Source organism: Passer domesticus, unplaced genomic scaffold, assembly GCF_036417665.1.
Source record: "Passer domesticus isolate bPasDom1 unplaced genomic scaffold, bPasDom1.hap1 HAP1_SCAFFOLD_128, whole genome shotgun sequence".
NCBI classification, from domain to species: Eukaryota; Metazoa; Chordata; class Aves; order Passeriformes; family Passeridae; genus Passer; species Passer domesticus.
In genome coordinates this window covers 105,940-123,653 of record NW_026989920.1, presented here as the reverse complement: position 1 = coordinate 123,653, position 17,714 = coordinate 105,940, and the positions used below count along the sequence as shown (strand labels likewise).

At 46.7% G+C, this 17,714-nt stretch overlaps 3 protein-coding genes across 5 annotated transcripts; 2 read left to right on the top strand and 1 right to left on the bottom strand.

The window, feature by feature from the left end:
- Positions 1-1,859: 1,859 nt before the first annotated feature.
- Positions 1,860-7,423, bottom strand: MGAT1 (alpha-1,3-mannosyl-glycoprotein 2-beta-N-acetylglucosaminyltransferase). 3 transcript variants are annotated; one of them, XM_064406075.1, is made up of 3 exons: positions 7,295-7,423; positions 5,508-5,616; positions 1,860-4,296 (listed from the first exon to the last, which is right to left on the bottom strand). In XM_064406075.1, exon 3 carries the CDS (start codon positions 3,497-3,499, stop codon positions 2,132-2,134), a length of 1,368 nt encoding a protein of 455 aa, XP_064262145.1. In that variant the 5' UTR covers positions 3,500-4,296; positions 5,508-5,616; positions 7,295-7,423; the 3' UTR covers positions 1,860-2,131. The 3 variants fall into 3 exon arrangements, with proteins under 3 accessions (XP_064262145.1, XP_064262143.1, XP_064262144.1); XM_064406073.1 differs by having other exon boundaries at positions 1,860-3,512; XM_064406074.1 differs by lacking the exon at positions 7,295-7,423 and adding an exon at positions 7,255-7,272 and having other exon boundaries at positions 1,860-3,512; positions 5,508-5,617.
- A 176-nt stretch (positions 7,424-7,599) lies between these two features.
- On the top strand, positions 7,600-13,545 carry POLR1H (RNA polymerase I subunit H). Its single transcript, XM_064406068.1, has 6 exons — positions 7,600-7,753; positions 8,433-8,572; positions 10,652-10,746; positions 11,896-11,963; positions 12,019-12,129; positions 13,367-13,545. The coding sequence occupies exons 2-6, from the start codon at positions 8,434-8,436 to the stop codon at positions 13,389-13,391; spliced, it is 438 nt and encodes a 145-aa protein (XP_064262138.1). The 5' UTR covers positions 7,600-7,753; position 8,433; the 3' UTR covers positions 13,392-13,545.
- A 177-nt stretch (positions 13,546-13,722) lies between these two features.
- On the top strand, positions 13,723-17,433 carry PPP1R11 (protein phosphatase 1 regulatory inhibitor subunit 11). The gene is given in 4 exon segments (XM_064406076.1): positions 13,723-14,144; positions 14,305-14,413; positions 16,490-16,509; positions 16,511-17,433. Coding segments are annotated over 4 exon segments (531 nt in total). The 5' UTR covers positions 13,723-14,072; the 3' UTR covers positions 16,841-17,433.
- Positions 17,434-17,714: the final 281 nt, after the last annotated feature.

Sequence of the window (17,714 nt, the reverse complement as noted above, 5' to 3'; positions counted from 1 at the left end):
CTTATTCTGTTCTTCTTCTCTTCTTCATCCCTATTCTGTTATTCTCCTCCTCCTCTTCATCCTTGTTCTGTTCTTCTTCTCTTCCTCTTCATCCCTATTCTGTTCTCCTCCTCCTCTTCTTCATCCTTATTCTGTTCTTCTCTTCATCCCTATTCCGTTCTCTCCTCCTCTTTATCCCTATTCCATTCTTCTTTTCCTCCTCCTCCTCTTCTTCTTCATCCCTATTCCGTTCTCTCCTCCTCCTCTTCTTCATCCCTATTCCACTCTCATCCTTCTCTTCTTCATCCCTATTTTGCTCTTCTCCCTCTCCTCTTCTTCATCTCTATTCTGTTCTTCTCCTCCTCCTCCTCCTCCTCTTCTTCATCCCTGTTCCACTATTTTCCTCCTCTTCTTCATCCCCATCCCTCTCTTCATCTCCCATCTTCATCCCCTTCTTCTCCTCCTCTTTTTCATCCCTATTCCATTCCTCTCATCTTCCTCCTGTTCTCCATCTTCATCCTCAGCCTGTTCTTCTCTTCCTCCTCCTCCTCTTCATCTCTATTCTGTTCTCCTCTTCTCCATCTCCTTCCTCATCCCGCTCTCCTCCTCTTCATCCTCATCCTGTGCTCCTCCTCTTCCGCCTCCTGTTCTTCATCTCCATCCTCAGCCCGCCCTTCCTCCTCCTCTTCCTCCCCTTCTTCGTCCCCATCCCAGTCTCTCCTCCTCCTGTTCTTCATCCCCATCCTACTCTTCTCCTCCTTTTCTTCCTCTTCCTCCCCTTCTTCATCTCCATTCTCATCCCGCTCTTTCTTCCTCTTCTTCATCCTCATCCTGCTCTCATCCTCCTCCTCATCCCCATCCCTTTCTTTTCCTCCTCCATCTCCATCCTCACCTCCTTCTCCTTCTCTTCCTTCCCTTCCTCATCCTCATCCCGCTCTTCCTCCTCCTGTTCTTCATCCTCACCCCCTCACTCCTCCTCCTCCTCCATGTCCGAACTGGGAGCACTGGGAAAGGGCCGGGGCTGCTTCATCCTCACCCCCTCTCTCCTCCTCCTCCTCCTCCTCCTCCTCCTCCTCCTCCTCCATGTCCGAACTGGGAGCACTGGGAAAGGGCCAGTCGGGGCAGCCGGGGAAGGGCCGGGGCTGCCGCTGCCGAGGGAACACGAGCGGCACCGGGGGCGCCTCACAAACATTTAACGCGAAATAAATAAAAGAATGAGGGGATAAAACCTGCGAAACCCGCGCCGACATCGGGGCCCCGCCATCACCGCAGCCGTGAGGGGACGAGGCGGGCTCGCCCCTCAGCGCCGTTCTGGCCAATCAGCACGCGAGAAATGAAGAGTGACGGGGCGCTCAGCCAATCAGAACGAGCGATGCTCTTTCGGCGGGAAAATCAACCAATGGCAGCGAGGCGCGGGCTCTGCGCGGGGTATATAACGGGTCTGTGAGGGGAGTAACGCCTCAAAACGGCGGGGGAAGGAATGGGCCTGGAACGTCCGAGAATGTTCCAGAATGTTCTGGAGGGCAAGAAATCGCTGTGGGTGAGTTGGGGATGGAGCAGGGACCCCCCTGCAGGACCCAGGGGACTCCCGGCCTCTTCCTGAGGGGTTCGGTGCCTGTGATTTACAAAATTTCAGCATTTCCTCGTAAAATTCCTTCCCCTGGAAAAGGCACTGGGCATTCCCGCCTGGATTGGAGTTAATTTAATCAGGTTTGGGCACTTGGTGGCGTCACCAAATCCTGACGTTGGTTCCTTTGGGGCTGTTCCGCCTTCACCGTATGCCTCCAAAAAGGCAAAATTTAAGGCCAAAAGGAACTTTTTAAAATTCCTGAATTTTGGGATGGAATTCAGACGGACGTGGCAGCAAAACAAACCTGGGATCGTGGGGAGAATCCCCCGCTTTTCACCTTTTATTCTGGAAAACCCCTGCCCCACGTCCGCCTCTCGAACCCCGCCAGCGCCAAACCCACCCCAAAAAAACCCCGAAACTTCCCCAAATTTAGAGAGGGACTTTTAAACCACTTCGATTTCAGGGTGCAAATGGCAGTGATGCAAACGGCGGGAGGGGGGCGGCGGAACCCCCGCGTTTCTCACCTTTTTATTCTGCAAAACCCCCCAAAAAACGGGGAAACCCCCCCCCAAAACCCCACCCTCAGCTCCAGGAGGGGTCGTAGCCCGTCCAGTCCGAGGGGGGGGCCAGGAAGACGCGGCGCCCGCGGCACACGAAGCTGACGACGCCGCGGTAGCCGGCGCGGGGCACGCCGGATTTGAGGTCGTCCATCAACCCTAAAGCTTTGGCCAGAGCCTTGAAGGAATCCCTGCCCCGGTACTGGAGCCTGACCGCCCCCGAGCCCCTCCCCGCATCCTTCTGCAGCTCCTCCAGGTGGACTTCGGGGGCGGAGTAAACCTGCTGCAGGAAGAATCGCTCGTACTCGTCCTTTTTGAGGTAAGAAAGGTCCATTTGGGTGAAAGGCACGAAGCGGTCGTTGAGTTTGATGAACTTCAGGTACTGGTCGTAGAACTGGCCGTGGCTCACGCCCTTGCGGCCGAAGGTCATCGTCCTGGACACCTCGGGCCGCACGCAGGCGCGGCCGCGCCGCTGCTCGGGCTGCCTCATCCAGTCATCCCAGAACGCCGGCGGCCATTTGGGCTCCAGCTCGTCCCACAGCTCGGCCAGCAGCAGCCACCCCAGGCCGGGGAAGAAATCGGTGCGGTAGAGCAGCTCGGCCCTACCGGCGTCCACCAGGCCCTCCTTGCCGTTGTCGTTCCACGCCGAGGCGCACCACAGGCTGGGGTCCTGCTCCAGCAGCGGCAGCACCGCCTGGAAGTACTCGAAGAAATCCGGCGCCACCTCCAGGTCGTCCTCCACCACGATGGCGGCGCGGTAGCGGAAGGTGCGGAACACCTGCCCCAGCGCCCAGCGGTAGTGCCGCGAGATCTTGTAGTACCCCTGGAACTTGCGGTGCTCCGGCGGCACCGGCACGTCGCTGAGGTCGGGCTGGCGGATGTGCGCCACGGCGGCGCCGTAGGAGGCGATGACGGCGGCGGTCTCGGCGTGGCCGCAGTCCTGCGAGACGATGACGGGGAAGCGCCGCGCGCTGGGCCGGTAGCGCAGGATCTTATCCAGGCAGCGCCGCACCGAGCTGCGGTCGCAGGCCAGCACCAGCACCGGCAGCACCGGCGCCTCCCCGGCCGCCGTGGTGCTGATCTGAGGCGGTCTCGGCGTTTTTTGGGGCGGTTTTTGGGGCGGTTTTTGGGGCGGTTGCGGCGTCCTGCGGCGCTGCAGGCGGCTGAGCTGCTGGATCTGCAGCAGCAGGTCGCGCTGCAGGCGCAGCTCGGCCTCGGCGTCCTGCGCCAGCTGCAGCAGCTGCGCCGGCAGCAGGCGCGCGCCGGGGGGCAGCCGCGGCTGCGGGGGGCTCGGCAGGGCCCCGGGGCGGCCCCAGAGGAAGAGGAGCAGCAGCCCGTTCCAGGCGAGGAAGAGCGCGGCACCCAGCAGAGCCAGGCTGCGCTTCTTCAGCATCCTTCACATGGGGCTGGGGAAAAGGGGGGAAAATTGGGTTAAAAAGAGTGAAAAAAGGGGAATTTGGGGTTAGAAATGGGAGAAAAGGGAAATTCGGGGTTAGAAATGGTGAAAAAAGAGAAATTTGGGGTTAGAAATAGGAGATAATGAGCAATTCCTGGAGTTTGGAGGAGAAAAAGCCAAAATTCCCAATTTTCAGGCCTGGAAGCGTCACAATTTCTAAATTAGAAGCACAAAAAGTTACAATTTCTAAATTAGAATTAAACCAAAAAAGTTCTAATTTCTAAACTTTGAGTGTAAAAAAAGTCAAATTTCCCAAATTTTAGTCATAAAAAAGTCAAAAATCCCAATTTTCAGGCATGGAAAAATCAAAAATTCCTAAATTCGGAGCACAAAAAAGTAAAAATCTGCAATTTTCAATCATCTAAAATTCGTTATTTCTAAATTAGAGGCACAAAAAACCCAAAATTCCCAAATTTCAGGTCCCAGAATTCACTTCCAATGCCCCCAACAGCAGAATTGAAACCTTGTGATTGAAATAAATAAAAATTCATTAAAATATAAAAAAAAACTCCTTAAAATTAAAAAAAAATCCTCTTTAAAATGCCCCAGAATTGCTTTAAAAATGAGGGAAAAAAATGAAATTTGAGGTTTCTACCCCAAATTTCACTGAGGGGGAAAGAATTCCTAAAAATTGCTGAAAATTCTGTTAAAAAAGAGGCAAAATTCCTTAAAAAAAGGAGGAAAAAATCAAACTCAGCCCTCACCAATCTGGAGTCCAAGGGCAGAGTCCAATCCTGTTAAAAATTAATTTTAAGTCATGTCTAAACATTCATTTTTAATTAATTTAAATGTTAAAAATTAATTTCCATGTTAATTTGGAATTGTAGATCCTGTTAAACATTAACTTTAACTTGATTTTAATTTTAAAATTTAATTTAAATTGAATTTTCATGTTAAAATATGAACTTAAATCCTGCTAAATGTTGATTTTAAATTATTTTTAACATTAAAGTTCAATTTTAAGTCTTGTGAATTCCGATTTATTTCCTCTTTTTCCCTGAAATTCCAATTTTTTCCTCCTTTTTTTTTCCAGTTCTCAGGTTTTTTTCATTAAATTCCCATTTCCCCCCAAAATTCCTATTTTTTCCCAATTTTTCCTTTTTTTTTGTCCTGTTTCTTCCCATTTCTTTCCCAAATATTCCAAATTTTTTCCCATTTCCCCCCTAAATTCCAGGTTTTTTATTCCAATTTTCCGCCTTTTTTTCTCAAAATTCCAATTTTCTCCCCATTTTTTCCCACTTCTTCATATTTTTTCCTGCCAAAAATCCATTTTTTCCCTGGTTTTTCCCTTTTTTTGCCAAAATTTCATTTTTCCCCATATTTTCCAATTTTCCCCCATTTTTTCACCAAAATTTCCCATTTTCTTCCTTCTTTTCTCAGTTTTTTCCCTTTTTTCTCCCCAAGATTCCCATTTCCCCCCATTTTCACAGTTTTTTCCCCCAAAATTCCAAGTTTCCCCCCATTTTTTCAATTTTTTTCACCTTTTTTTCCCCTAAAATTCCAATTTTTCCCCATTTTTCCACAGTTTTTTTCCCCCAAAATTCCAATTTTTTCCCCATTTTTCCCATTTTCTCACAGTTTTTTCCCCTTTTTTTCCCCCAAAATTCCCATTTTTTTCCCCTAAAATTCCAATTTTTCCCCATTTTTCCACAGTTTTTTTCCCCCAAAATTCCAATTTTTCCCCCATTTTTCCCACTTTCTCAGTTTTTTTCCCCTTTTTTTCCCCAAAATTCCCATTTTTTCCCCATTTTTCCTATTTTTTTCACAGGTTTTTTTTTCCCCAAAATTCCATTTTTTTCCCCATTTCCCCCCATTTTTCCACCTTTTTTTCCCCAAAAATTCCAATTTTTTTCCCCATTTTTCCCCATTTTTTCCCAGTTTTTTCCCCAAAATTCCCATTTTTCCCCGTTTTTCCCCGTTTTTCCCCATTTTGGGCAGCACTGACCTGTGCAGAGTGGGGGAGGGGGCGCTGGGGTTCCCCCTCCCCCCTCGGGAATTTGGGGGGAAAATTCGGGAATTTGGAGCTCCTGGAGGGGGGAGGGGCCGCAGAGATCCTGGGAAAAAAAAAAGGGAAAAAAATGAAAATTCCCAAATTTTGGGATGGGGGAGGGGTCAGAGCAAAAAACCCCAAAAATTCTTTTAAAAATCCCCAAATATCCCCCAAAAAACCCCTAAAACATTGCCCTAAAAAACCAAAAATAATCCCAAAAAAATCCTTTAAAAATCCCCAAAAAATCTCCCAAAACCCCCAAAAAAAACCCTAAAAAAATCCCAAAAAATTGCCCTAAAAAAACCCAAAAAATCCTTTAAAAATCCCCCAAAAAACCCTAAAAAAACCCCAAAAATCCCCCAGAAAACCCAACCCCAAAACCCTAAAAATCACAAAAAACCCCTAAAAAATTACCCAAAAAACCCCCAAAAATCCCCCCAAAAAACTAAAAAACATTAAAAAATTATTAAAACCCCCTAAAAATGACCCTAAAAAACCCCAAAGTCCCCTCAAAGAAACCCCAAAACAAAAATCCCTAAATGCCAAAAAAATCCCCAAATCCCCGCAAAAAATCCAAATCAACCCCTCAAAACTTGCCCCAAAAAACCCCAAAACTGCACTAAAAAAAAAATCCCAAAAAATGCCCAAAACTCCCCCAAAAATTCCCAAAAAATCCAAATAAAGCCGCACAAAAAATCCAAAAAAAACCCCAAAAAATCCCCAAATCCCCGCCCAAAAAACCCCAAACCACCGCAAATGAAATTAAAAAAAAAAATCCCCCAAAAAATCAAAATAAATTCCTCAACCCCCCCAAAAAAATCCAAATAACGCCCCCAAAAATCTCCAAAGAAAATAAAAAAAATCCTAAAAAATTCCAAATAAATCCCCCCAAAAAATCCCCAAAAATCCAAATAAATCTCCCCAAAAAACCTCCCAAAATCCCCCCTAAAAATCCCTTAAAAATTAAAATAAATCCCAAAAAATCCCCCCAAAAATGCCCAAAAAAATCCCTAAAAAATTCAAATAAATGCCAAAAAAACCCCCAAAAATTCCCCAAAAATTCCCCAAAAAATCCAAATAAACCCCTCAAAACTTGCCCCTAAAAACCCCAAAACTGCACTAAAAAAATTCAAATAAATCCCCCAAAAATCCCCCAAAAATCCAAATAAATCTCCCCCCAAAAAACCTCCCAAAATCCCCCCAAAAAATTTAAATAAATCCCAAAAAAACCACAAAAAATCTCCAAAAAAAACCCCTAAAAAATTGAAATAAATTAAAAAAAACACACACAAAAAATCCCCCAAAAATCCAAATAAATCTCCCCCAAAAAAACCCAAAATAATCCCACAAAAATCCCTAAAAAATGGAAATAAATGCCAAAAAAATCCCCAAAAAACCCCAAAAAAATCCAACTCCACCCCCCTTAAAAAACCCCCACGGAAATCCCCCCAAAATCCCCAAATTTCCCCCAAAATCCCCAAATTTCCCCCAAAATCCCCAAATTTCCCCAAAAATCCCCAATTTTTTCCCCCTCACCCCAAAAAGGCCCCAAATCTCCGCCCCTCCCCCACCGGGGGGGTCCCTCCCGCCCCTCCCCCACCCCAAACACGGCCCCCAATCCGCCCCTCCCCCCCCCAGCCCCTCCCGGGGATCCCCCCCAGCCCCGGAACCCCCAAAAACCCCAAAAAGTCCCAAAATCTCCCGAATTTGCCCCAAAATCCGCGCCCTGCCCCCCCCCGTACCGGCGGCTCCTTCCCGGCAGCGCCGCCACTTCCGGTTGGCCGCACCGGAAGTGTCGCCATGGCAACGGCGAGGCCACGCCCACAACCCCCGACGTTCACCCAATCAGCGCGCGCCAAGACCTCTACATTATGCAAATGAGGCAGCGTGGCCACGCCTTTAAACAGGAAACCCCGCCTCCCGCGTAAGCCACGCCCCCTTTGCACAATTTTAGCCACGTCGCCGCTTTAAGGTGTTCAAGCCACGCCCTTCTCTTTGTAAACCACGCCCCCTCATTAAGCCGCGCCCCTCTTCTTTAGCCACGCCCTCACCGCGTAATTAACTCGGTTATTCATTAATTAGGGGTTAATTAAGCGCTCCCTGAGGGCGGCTTCCGGTTGGCGCGGCGAGCGGAAGTGACGTCGGGGAAGGGGCGGGGCCGGCTGAGTTTCCCGCGCGCGCTGAGGCGGCTCCGGCAGGAGGTGGGGGAGGGGCGGGGTTGGGCAGTTTTGGGGAATTTTGGGGAAATTTCGGGGATTTTTGGGAATTTTGGGGGGTGAGGGGCACGGGGGGGTTGGGAGGGGAGGAATTGGGGGAATTTTGGGGGAATTTTGGAATTTTTGGGGCATTTTTGGGAGATTTTGGGGAAAAATTTGGAATTTTGGGGGGAAATTTCGGGGAGATTTGGGGCATTTTGGGGGTTTTGATTTTTTTTTGGATTTTGGGTTTTTGGGGGAGATTTCGGGGTTTTGTTGAGGAGATTTTTGGGGGAGAATTTTTGATGTTTTTAGGGGGGATTTTGGGGTGGAAATCCGATTTTTTTGGGGTAAATTTTGGGATTTTTGGGGGGGTTTGAGGGGGATTTTTTGGGGTTTTTTGTGTTTAATTTTGGGATTTTTTTGTGTTTATTTTTTGGGGTGTTTTCCGGGTTTTTTTTGTTAATTTTTTTTGTGTATTGTGGTTATTTTGTGGGTGTTTTTGGGTTTTTTTGGGGTGTTTTGGGGTTATTTTGGGATTATTTTTGGGGTGTTTTGGGGTTATTTTGGGATTATTTTTGGGATTATTTTGGGGGTGGTCTATGATTATTTCGGAGGTTACTTGCGTGGTTTTTTGGGTTATTTTGGGCTGTTTCTGAGCTCTTCTTTGGGCGTTTTTCCCCAGGATGGAGCCCCCGGCCCAGCCCCCCTCCTGCTTCCGCTCCCGCCTGGAATTCTGCCCCGAGTGCGGCTCGGTGCTGCCCCGGCCCGGCCCCAGCAGCGCCCTGCGCTGCCCCCGCTGCGCCTTCTGCCTGCCCGCCTCAGGTTTGGGGGGAAAAACCAAAAAAACACCGAAAAAACAAAAAAAAACCCCGCGAAAATCGATAATTCCTGTGAAAATCTGCAAAAATCCCATTAAATCCCATTAAAATCCCCTTCACTCCCGGCCCCCCCCGCACCCTGCCCTGCCCCCCGCTGCGGCTTCTGCCTGCCCGCCTCAGGTTTGGGGAGAAAAACACCAAAAAAATACCGAAAAAACAAAAAAAACCCCGCGAAAATCGATAATTCCTGTCAAAATCTGCAAAAATCCCATTAAAATCCCATTAAATCCTATTAAATTCCCCTTAAAATCCCAATAAATCCCTTAAAAATCCCATTAAATTCCCCTTGAAATCCCATTGAAATCCCATTAAAATCCATATTAAAATCCCTATTAAAATCTCATTTAAATTCCCATTAAAATCCCAATAAATCCCACCAAAATCCCATTAAAATCCCATAAAAACCCCAATAAATCCCAACCCCCCCAGCGCCCTGCGCTGCCCCCCGCTGCGCCTTCTGCCTGCCCGCCTCAGGTTTGGGGGGAAAAACACAAAAAAATACAAAATCCTGAAAAAAACCCCGCGAAAATCGATAAATCCTGTCAAAATCTGCAAAATTCTGCAAAAATCCCATTAAATCCCATTAAATCCTATTAAATTCCCCTTAAAATCCCATTAAATTCCCCTTAAAATCCCATTAAAATTGGTATTAAAACCCCCATTAAAATCCCATTAAAATCCCCTTGAAATCCCATTAAAATCTCATTAAAATTCCCATTAAATCCCATTCAAATCTCATTAAAATCCCATTAAAATTCCCATTAAAATCCCTATTAAAACCCCTATTAAATCTCCTTAAAATTCCCATTAAATTCCCCTTAAAATCCCATTGAAATCCCATTAAAATCCATATTAAAATCCCTATTAAAATCTCATTAAAATTCCCATTAAAATCCAAATAAATTCCATTTAAATCTCCATTAAATTCCCATGAAAATCTCATTAAATTCCCATTAAATTCCCTTTAAACTCCCCATTAAATCCCACTAAAATCCCATTAAATCCCATTTTTCCCCTAAAATTCCCCTTTGCTTCCCAAAATTCCCCTTTTTTCCCATTTCTCCCCCCCCAAAATTCCTGGTTTTTCCCCGTACTTTCCCATTTTTCTCCCAAAATTCTCATTTTTCCCCTATTTTCCCCTATTATTATTTTTCCCAAAATTCCCATTTTCCCCCCAAATTTCCCATTTTCCCCCAATTTTTTCCTGTTTTTTCCCCAAAACCCCTTTTTCCCCATTTTTTCCTCAAATCCTGTTTTTTCCCTGTATTTTTCCCCAAAATCCAGTTTCTTCAATATTTTTCCCAAAATCCTTTCTTTCCCTGTTTTTTCCCCAAAATCTCTTTTTTTTCCCATTTATTCCCCCTTTTTTTCAAAAAAAAATCCCATTTTTTCCCATTTTCCCTTTATTTTTTCCCCCAAATCCCGTTTTTTCCCCCAAATCCTCATTTTCTCCCCATTTTTCCCAAAATCCCGGTTTTTTTCCCCAAATCCCCTTTTCCCCCCGACATTTTTCCCCAAATCCCGGTGTTTTCTCCCCATTTTTTCCCCAAATCCCCATTTTTTCCCCGTTTTTTTCCCAAATCCCGGGTTTTTTCCTGTTTTTTTTTCCCATTTTCCCCAAATCCCATTTTTTCCTGTGTTCTCCCCCGTTTTTCCCAAAATTGCGTTTTTTTTTCCCCAAATCCCCTTTTCCCCCGATGTTTTTCCCCAAATCCCGTTTTTTTCTCCCCATTTTTCCCAAAATCCCGTTTTTTCCCCCCAAATCCTCATTTTCTCCCCATTTTTCCCAAAATCCCGTTTTTTCCTCCCGTTTTTTCCCAAAATCCCGGTTTTTTTCCCCAAATCCCCCTTTCCCCCCGATGTTTTCCCCCAAATCCCGTTTTTTTTCCTGTTTTTTTTCCCATTTTTCCCCCAATCCCGTTTTCCCCCCGGTTTTTCCCAAAATCCCGTTTTTTTCCCCCGATGTTTTTCCCCAACTCCCCTTTCCCCCCGTTTTTCCCAAAACCGCGGTTTTTCCCCCCAGAGCTGCAGGGCCGCCTCGTCCGGAGCTCGCTGCGCTTCAACGGCCCCGGGGGGGGGAGGGGCGGCAGCGGCCCCGCCCCCCAGGAGGGACCCACGGTGAGGGGGAGGGGCGGGACGGGGGTGCCCAAAATTCCCGGGAATTTGGGAAAAAAAAATCCCAAAAATTTGGGAAAAATTCCCGTTAAAAATTTAAAAAATTTGGGAAAAAAAACCCCAAAAATTGGGGAAAATTCCCATTAAAAATTTTAAAAATTTGGAAAAAAAATCCCCAAAATTTGAGGGAAAAATAAAAAAAAAATTGGGGAAAATTCCCCCAAAAATTCCTGGGAATTTGGGAAAAAAATCCCCAAAAAATTGGGAAAAAATTCCCATAAAAATTTAAAACAATTGGGAAAAAAAATCCCCAAAAATTTAGGAAAAATCCCCATTAAAAATTTTAGAAATGGGGGAAATTCCCCCAAAATTTCCTGGGAATTTGGGAAAAAATCCCCCAAAAATTGGGAAAAATTACCATTAAAAATTTTTTAAAAATGGGAAAAATCCCCCCAAAAATTGGGGAAAATTCCCATTAAAAATTTAAAAAATTTGGGAAAAAAAACTCAAAAATTTGGGAAAAAATTCCCATTAAGAATTAAAAAAAACTGGGGAAAATCCCCAAAATTTGAGGGAAGAATAAAAAATTTGGGAAAATCCTCCCAAAAATTCCCGGGAATTTGGGAAAAGAAGCCCCAAAATTTGGGGGAAAATCCCCAAAAAATGGGGCAAAATCCAAAAAATTTCATTGGAACTGGGGAAAAATCCCAAAAATTTTGGGGGAAGATCCCAAAAATTGTTGGGAATGGAGGAAATTAAATAAAAAAATCAGTGGGAGGAGAGGGGGAAAAAAGGAATTTTTGGGGAAAATGCTGGAAATTTTTTGGTGAATATGGGAATTTTGGGTTGAAAAAAGGGAATTTTGGGATGAAAATGAGACTTTTGGGGTGAAAAATTGGAATTTTGAGCTGAATCTCCAGGAGTTTGGGGTGAACACAGATTTTGGGGCAAATAATGTGAATTTTGGGGTTTTTTTGAGGTAAATAAATGGATTTTTGAGATGAATAAATGGAATTTGGGGTATTTCAGGTGGACAGAGCCTGCCCTCAATGCTCCCACGTGGGGATGTGCTTCCGCAGGGGACTGTGGGGATATTTAATGGATTTTTAGGGATATTTTTGATACCAATAAATGGAATTTTTGCTGTTTCAGGTGGACAGGACGTGCCCTCAGTGCTCCCACGTGGGGCTGTGCTTCCACCCGGGACTGTGGGGATATTGAATGGATTTTTAGGGATATTTTTGATACAAATAAATGGAATTTTGGGTGTTTCAGGTGGACAGGACGTGCCCTCAGTGCTCCCCACGTGGGGATGTGGTTCCACACGCGGCAGATGCGCTCGGCCGACGAGGGCCAGACGGTGTTCTACACCTGCCCCCGCTGCAGGTCAGCCCAAACACCCAAAACACCCCGAAAATACCCTAAAACACCCCAAAACACCCCAAAACACCCCCAAAAACACCCCAAAACACCCCCAAAAACACCCCAAAACACCCCAAAAACACCCCAAAACACCCGAAAACACCCAAATACCCCCAAAACACCCCCAAAACCACCCCAAAATAACCCCAAAAACACCCCAAAACACCCAAAACCACCCCAAAACACCCCAAAACACCCAAAACCCACCCCAAAAATACCCTAAAACACCCCAAAACACCCAAATACACCCCCAAACCACCCCAAAAACACCCCAAAAGAACCCCAAAATAATCCCTAAAACACCCCAAAAACACCCCAAATAATTCCTGAAATATCCCCGAAATATCCCTGAAAACGCCCCAAAAACATCCCCAAAACGCCCTGAAATTAACCCAAAACCACCCCGAAATAATCCCTGAAATAACCACAAAACACCCCTAAACCCACCACAAAATATCCCCAAAATAAACCAAAAATATCCCCAAAACCACCCCGAATACACCCTAAAAACACCCCAAAACCACCCCAAAATAATCCCTGAAATAACCCCAAATAACTCCAAAAAGACCGCAAAATAACCCCAAAATAAATCCAAAATACCCCCCAAAGAACCCCAAAATAAATCGAGAATATCCCCAGAATAACCCCAAAAGAATCCCTAAAACACCCCAAAATAAACCCAAAATATCCCCGAAATAACCTCAAAATATTCCCAAAATAATCTCTAAAACAACCCAAAAATAACTCCAAAATCCCCCAAAATAAATCGAAAATATCCCCAAAATATCCCTGAAAACACCCCAAAATAATCCCCAAAACGCCCTGAAATTAACCCAAAATTACCCTGAAATAATCCCCAAAATAACTCCAAAAATACCCCAAAATAAACCCAAAATAATCCCTAAAACAACCCAAAAATAATTCCAAAAATACCCCAAAATATCCCCAAAATATCTCTGAAAAAATCCCTAAAATAACCCAAAATATCCCTAAAATATCCCCAAAATAAACTCAAAATATCCCTGAAATAAACCCAAAAAATCCCCAAAATTAACCACCCACCCCAAATTAACCCCAAATTAACCCCAAAAATATCCCCAAATATATCCCAAAAATCCCCCAAAATAACCCAAAAAATTCCCAAAAATTCCCCTAAAATCCCAAATTTCCCCGAATTCCCGACCCCTCCCTTTTCCCGCAGGTTCCAGGAGAAGGAAGATTCCTGAAATTCCCAATTTTGGGGTTTTTGGAGAAGATTTTTTGGGATTTTTTTGGGGAATTAAAAAACTTTTTTGGGGAATTTTTTGGGGATTTTTTGGGGGAGAATTTGGGCGATTTTTACAAATTCATTTTTTGGATATCTGGGATTTTTTGGGGAATTTTTTTTTTTGCATTTTTTGGGAATTTTCTTTGGGATTTTTGGGATTTTTTGGGGGGGAATTTTGAGATTTTTTGGTGGAATTTTTGGGTCCATTTTTGGAATTTTTTGTGGATTTTTTTCGGACTTTTTTTCATTTTTTGTGGATTTTCGGGACCGTTCCCGTCACAGTCAGAGAAATAAAAGCGACTCCCCCAGATTTGGGGCAGAATTTTGGAATTTTTTTAATTTTTTTTTTTGCTGTTCGGGACCCTTTGCACCCCCGCAATCGCCCCCTGACTAAACTTGTCCCCTCCGCCTCTCCGTACCTACCCACAATCCCCTCTGCGCACCCCGGAAGCGCCTGCGCAGGGGGAACGGATTCGCTGCCGCACCCACCGGAAGCGGCGCCGCGCACCGGAAGTGGGGGCGGCCTCGGGCGCCGCACCGGGGGCGGCGGCGAGAGCGGCCCGGCCCTTCCCAGTTCCGCCCCCGCCCCATCCCAGCAGCGGGGCCGACCCCTCCCAGCAGCGGGGACCCCCCCGCGGCCATGGCCGAGACCGCGGAGAGCGGCGGCGGCTGCGGCACCGCCACCGTCACCGAGAGCGGAACGGCGGAACCGGTACCGGGGCGGGGGGGGGCGGCATGGGAGGGGGGACCGGGGCTGGGGGACTGGGAGGGACTGGGAGGGGTTTGGGGGGGACTGGGAGGGACTGGGAGGGGTCTGGGGACCCGGAATGACCCCGGTGACCCCCGGTGACCCCGGGCGGCCCCGCCCCCAGGAGAACCGCAGCCTGACGCTGAAGCTGAGGAAGAGGAAGCCGGACAAGAAGGTCGAGTGGTCGAGCGACACCGTGGACAACGAGCACCTGGGCCGGCGCTCCTCCAAGTGTGAGCGCCCCGAGAGCAACCCCAAAATGACCCCGAAACTGCCCCAAAATGGCCCCAAATTTGGCCAAAAATGGCCCTAAAATGGCCCCAAAATGACCCAAAAACTGCCCCAAAATGGGCCCAAATTTGGCCAAAAATGGCCCTAAAATGGCCCCAAAAATGACCCTAAAATGGCCCCAAAAATGACCCTAAAATGGCCCCCAAAATGACCCTAAAATGGCCCCAAAAATGGCCCAAAACGAGCACAAAAATGACCCTAAGATGGGCCAAAAATGACCCAAAATTGGGCCAAAAATGGCCCTAAAATGGCCCCAAAAATGGCTCTAAAACAGCCCAAAAATGACCCTAAAACGGCCCAAAAAGGACCCTAAAATGGCCCCAAAAATGGCCCAAAAATGGCCCCCAAAGCGCCCCACAATGGCTCTAAAATGGCCCCAAAAATGGCTCTAAAAAGGGCCCAAAATGGGCCAAAACCAGGCACAAAAATCACCCTAAAGTGGCCCCAAATAGGTCCCTAAAATGGCCCGAAAGAGCCCCAAAACCAGCCCCAAAAAGGCTCTAAAATGGGCCCAAAAATGACCCTAAAATGGCCCCAAAATTGCCCCCAAATGGCTCTAAAATGGCCCCAAAATGGCCCAAAACCAGACCCAAAATGGCATCAAAAATGACCCTAAAATCGCCCCAAAATGGACCCAAAAATGGCCCAAAACAGGCGCAAAAATTATATTTAAATGGCCCCAAAATGACCCCAAAAACAGTCTCAAAATGGGCCCCAAAAATGACTCTAAAATGGCCCCAAAATGTCTCCAAAACAGGCACAAAAATGGCTCTAAAATGTCCCAAAAATGGCCCCAAAAATGACCCTAAAGTGGCCCCAAAACCAGCCCAAAGTGGACCCAAAAATGGCTCTAAATATGTTCCTAAAATGGCCCAAAATAGCCCCAAAATGTCCCAAAAATATCTCCCAGGATATCCCTAAAGTAGCCCTAAATATATCCCTAAAATGGGCCCAAAAATGGCCCAAAATATCCCAAAAATATCCCAAAAATATCCCAAAATATCTCCAAGTGTGTCCCTAAAGTGACCCCAAAATATCCAAAAAAATCCCCGAAATATCTCCAAAATATCCCCAAAATATCCCACAAGTATCTCAAAAAAACCCCCAAAACGAATCCCAAACTCGATCCCAAATCTCCCCAAAATTCCCCCAAATCGCCCCTCCCCCACCTGCCCTCCCCCCCGGACCCCCAAACCCCCCCAGGACCCCCCAAAAATCCCCAAATCCCCCAATTTCCCCCCCAAAATGCCCAAATTTCCCCAAAATTTCCCCCATAAACCCCCAAATGTGCCCCCCCAGGGACTCCAAATCCCCCCAAAATCCCCCCAATTTCCCCCCAAACCCCTGAATTTCCCCCAATTTCCCCCAAAACCCCCCGATTTTCACCCCAATTTTTACCCCAAATCCCCCAATTTCCCCCTGAAACCCCTAAAAACTCCCAAATTCCCCCCAAAATCCCCGAATTTCCCCCTAAAATCCCCCAATTTGTCCCCCCAGGGACCCCAAAGCCCCCAAATTTCCCCAAAAAATCCCCAATTTCCCCCAAAATCCCCAAATTTCCCCCAAAACCCCCCAATTTCCCCAAAAATCCCCCAAATTTCCCCCCCAAACTTCCCCAAAACCCGTGAATTTTTCCCGTAAAACTCCCAAATTCCCCCCAAAAAATCCCCCAAAACCCCCAAATTTTCCCCCAAAAACCTCAAAACTCCCGAATTTCCCCCCAAAATCCCTGAATTTCCCCCGCAGGGACTCCAAACCCCTCAAATTTCTCCTCAAAACCCCCAAATTTCCCCCAAACCCCCCAATTTTCCCCAAAAACCCCCCAATTTCCCCCCAAAACCCCCGAATTTCCCCGATTTCCCCCGAATTTCCCCAAAAAACACGAATTTCCTCCAAATTCCCCCAATTTTCCCCCCAATTTTCCCAAAAACCCCCAAATTTCCTCAAAAAAACCCCAAATTTCCCCCCAAAACCCCCGAATTTCCCCAAAAACCCCGAATTTCCCCCCATTTTTGCAGGCTGCTGCATCTACGAGCGGGCCGCGCGCCTTCGCCGAGAGCTCCTCGGAGAGCGAGGACGAGGAGGGGGAGGGGCGGGGGGGAGGGGCCGGGGGCGGGGCCGGGCGGGGTGGGGGAGGGCAGCTGCGCGCATGCGCGCTGCATCCGCGGCCACAAGCGGGGCCGGGGGCGCCGGGGGGAGGGGCAGGGCGAGGGGGAGGGGCCGCCCCTCCCCCACCCCGGGCACGCCGCCCCTCCCCCCCCCCGCGGCCATGGAGCACTGAGCGACCCCTCCCCCACCCCGGGGGGGGGGAAATTTGGGGCTGGAAACGGCGGGAGTGGAGTCCCAAAATTCGGGAGTTCAGGGGTTAAAATTCCAGGGTTTTAGTCCCAAAATTCGGGAGTTCAAGGGTTAAAATTCTGGGGTTTTAGTCCCAAAATTCAGGAGTTTAAGGGTTAAAATTCTGGGGGTTTTAGTCCCAAAATTCGGGAGTTCAGGGGTTAAAATTCTGGGGTTTTAGTCCCAAAATTCGGGAGTTTAAGGGTTAAAATTCTGGGGTTTTAGTCCCAAAATTCAGGAGTTTAAGGGTTAAAATTCTGGGGGTTTTAGTCCCAAAATTCGGGAGTTCAGGGGTTAAAATTCTGGGGTTTTAGTCCCAAAATTCGGGAGCTCAGGGGTTAAAATTCTGGGGTTTTAGTCCCAAAATTCAGGAGTTTAAGGGTTAAAATTCTGGGGGTTTTAGTCCCAAAATTCGGGAGTTCAGGGGTTAAAATTCTGGGGGTTTTAATCCCAAAATTCGGGAGTTTAAGGGTTAAAATTCTGGGGGTTTTAGTCCCAAAATTCGGGAGTTTAAGGGTTAAAATTCTGGGGGTTTTAATCCCAAAATTCGGGAGTTTAAGGGTTAAAATTCTGGGGGTTTTAATCCCAAAATTCGGGAGTTTAAGGGTTAAAATTCCAGGGTTTTAGTCCCAAAATTCGGGAGCTCAAGGGTTAAAATTCTGGGGGTTTCAGGATCAAAATTCGGGAGTTTAAGAGTTAAAATTCGTGATTTTTGAGTTAAAATTTAGGAGGTTTTGGGTTGAAATTTCAGGGTTTTTGTCCCAAACTTCTGGAGTTTTAGGGTTAAAATTTCAGGGTTTTAGGGTCAAAATTCGGGAGTTTAAGGGTTAAAATTTTGGAGTTTTAGTCCCCAAATTGGGAGTTTAAGGGTTAAAATTCTGGGGGTTTAGTCCCAAAATCCTGGAG

Bases quoted from the DNA above. Each gene is read 5' to 3' on its own strand.
- MGAT1 (XM_064406075.1), bottom strand. From the start codon at position 3,499: ATGCTGAAGAAGCGCAGCCTGGCTCTGCTGGGTGCCGCGCTCTTCCTC.
- POLR1H (XM_064406068.1), top strand. From the start codon at position 8,434: ATGGAGCCCCCGGCCCAGCCCCCCTCCTGCTTCCGCTCCCGCCTGGAA. The intron at 10,747-11,895 runs GTGAGGGGGAGG...TTGCTGTTTCAG, and splicing joins CCCCCCAGGAGGGACCCACG to GTGGACAGGACGTGCCCTCA. The intron at 11,964-12,018 runs AATGGATTTTTA...TGGGTGTTTCAG, and splicing joins CCGGGACTGTGGGGATATTG to GTGGACAGGACGTGCCCTCA.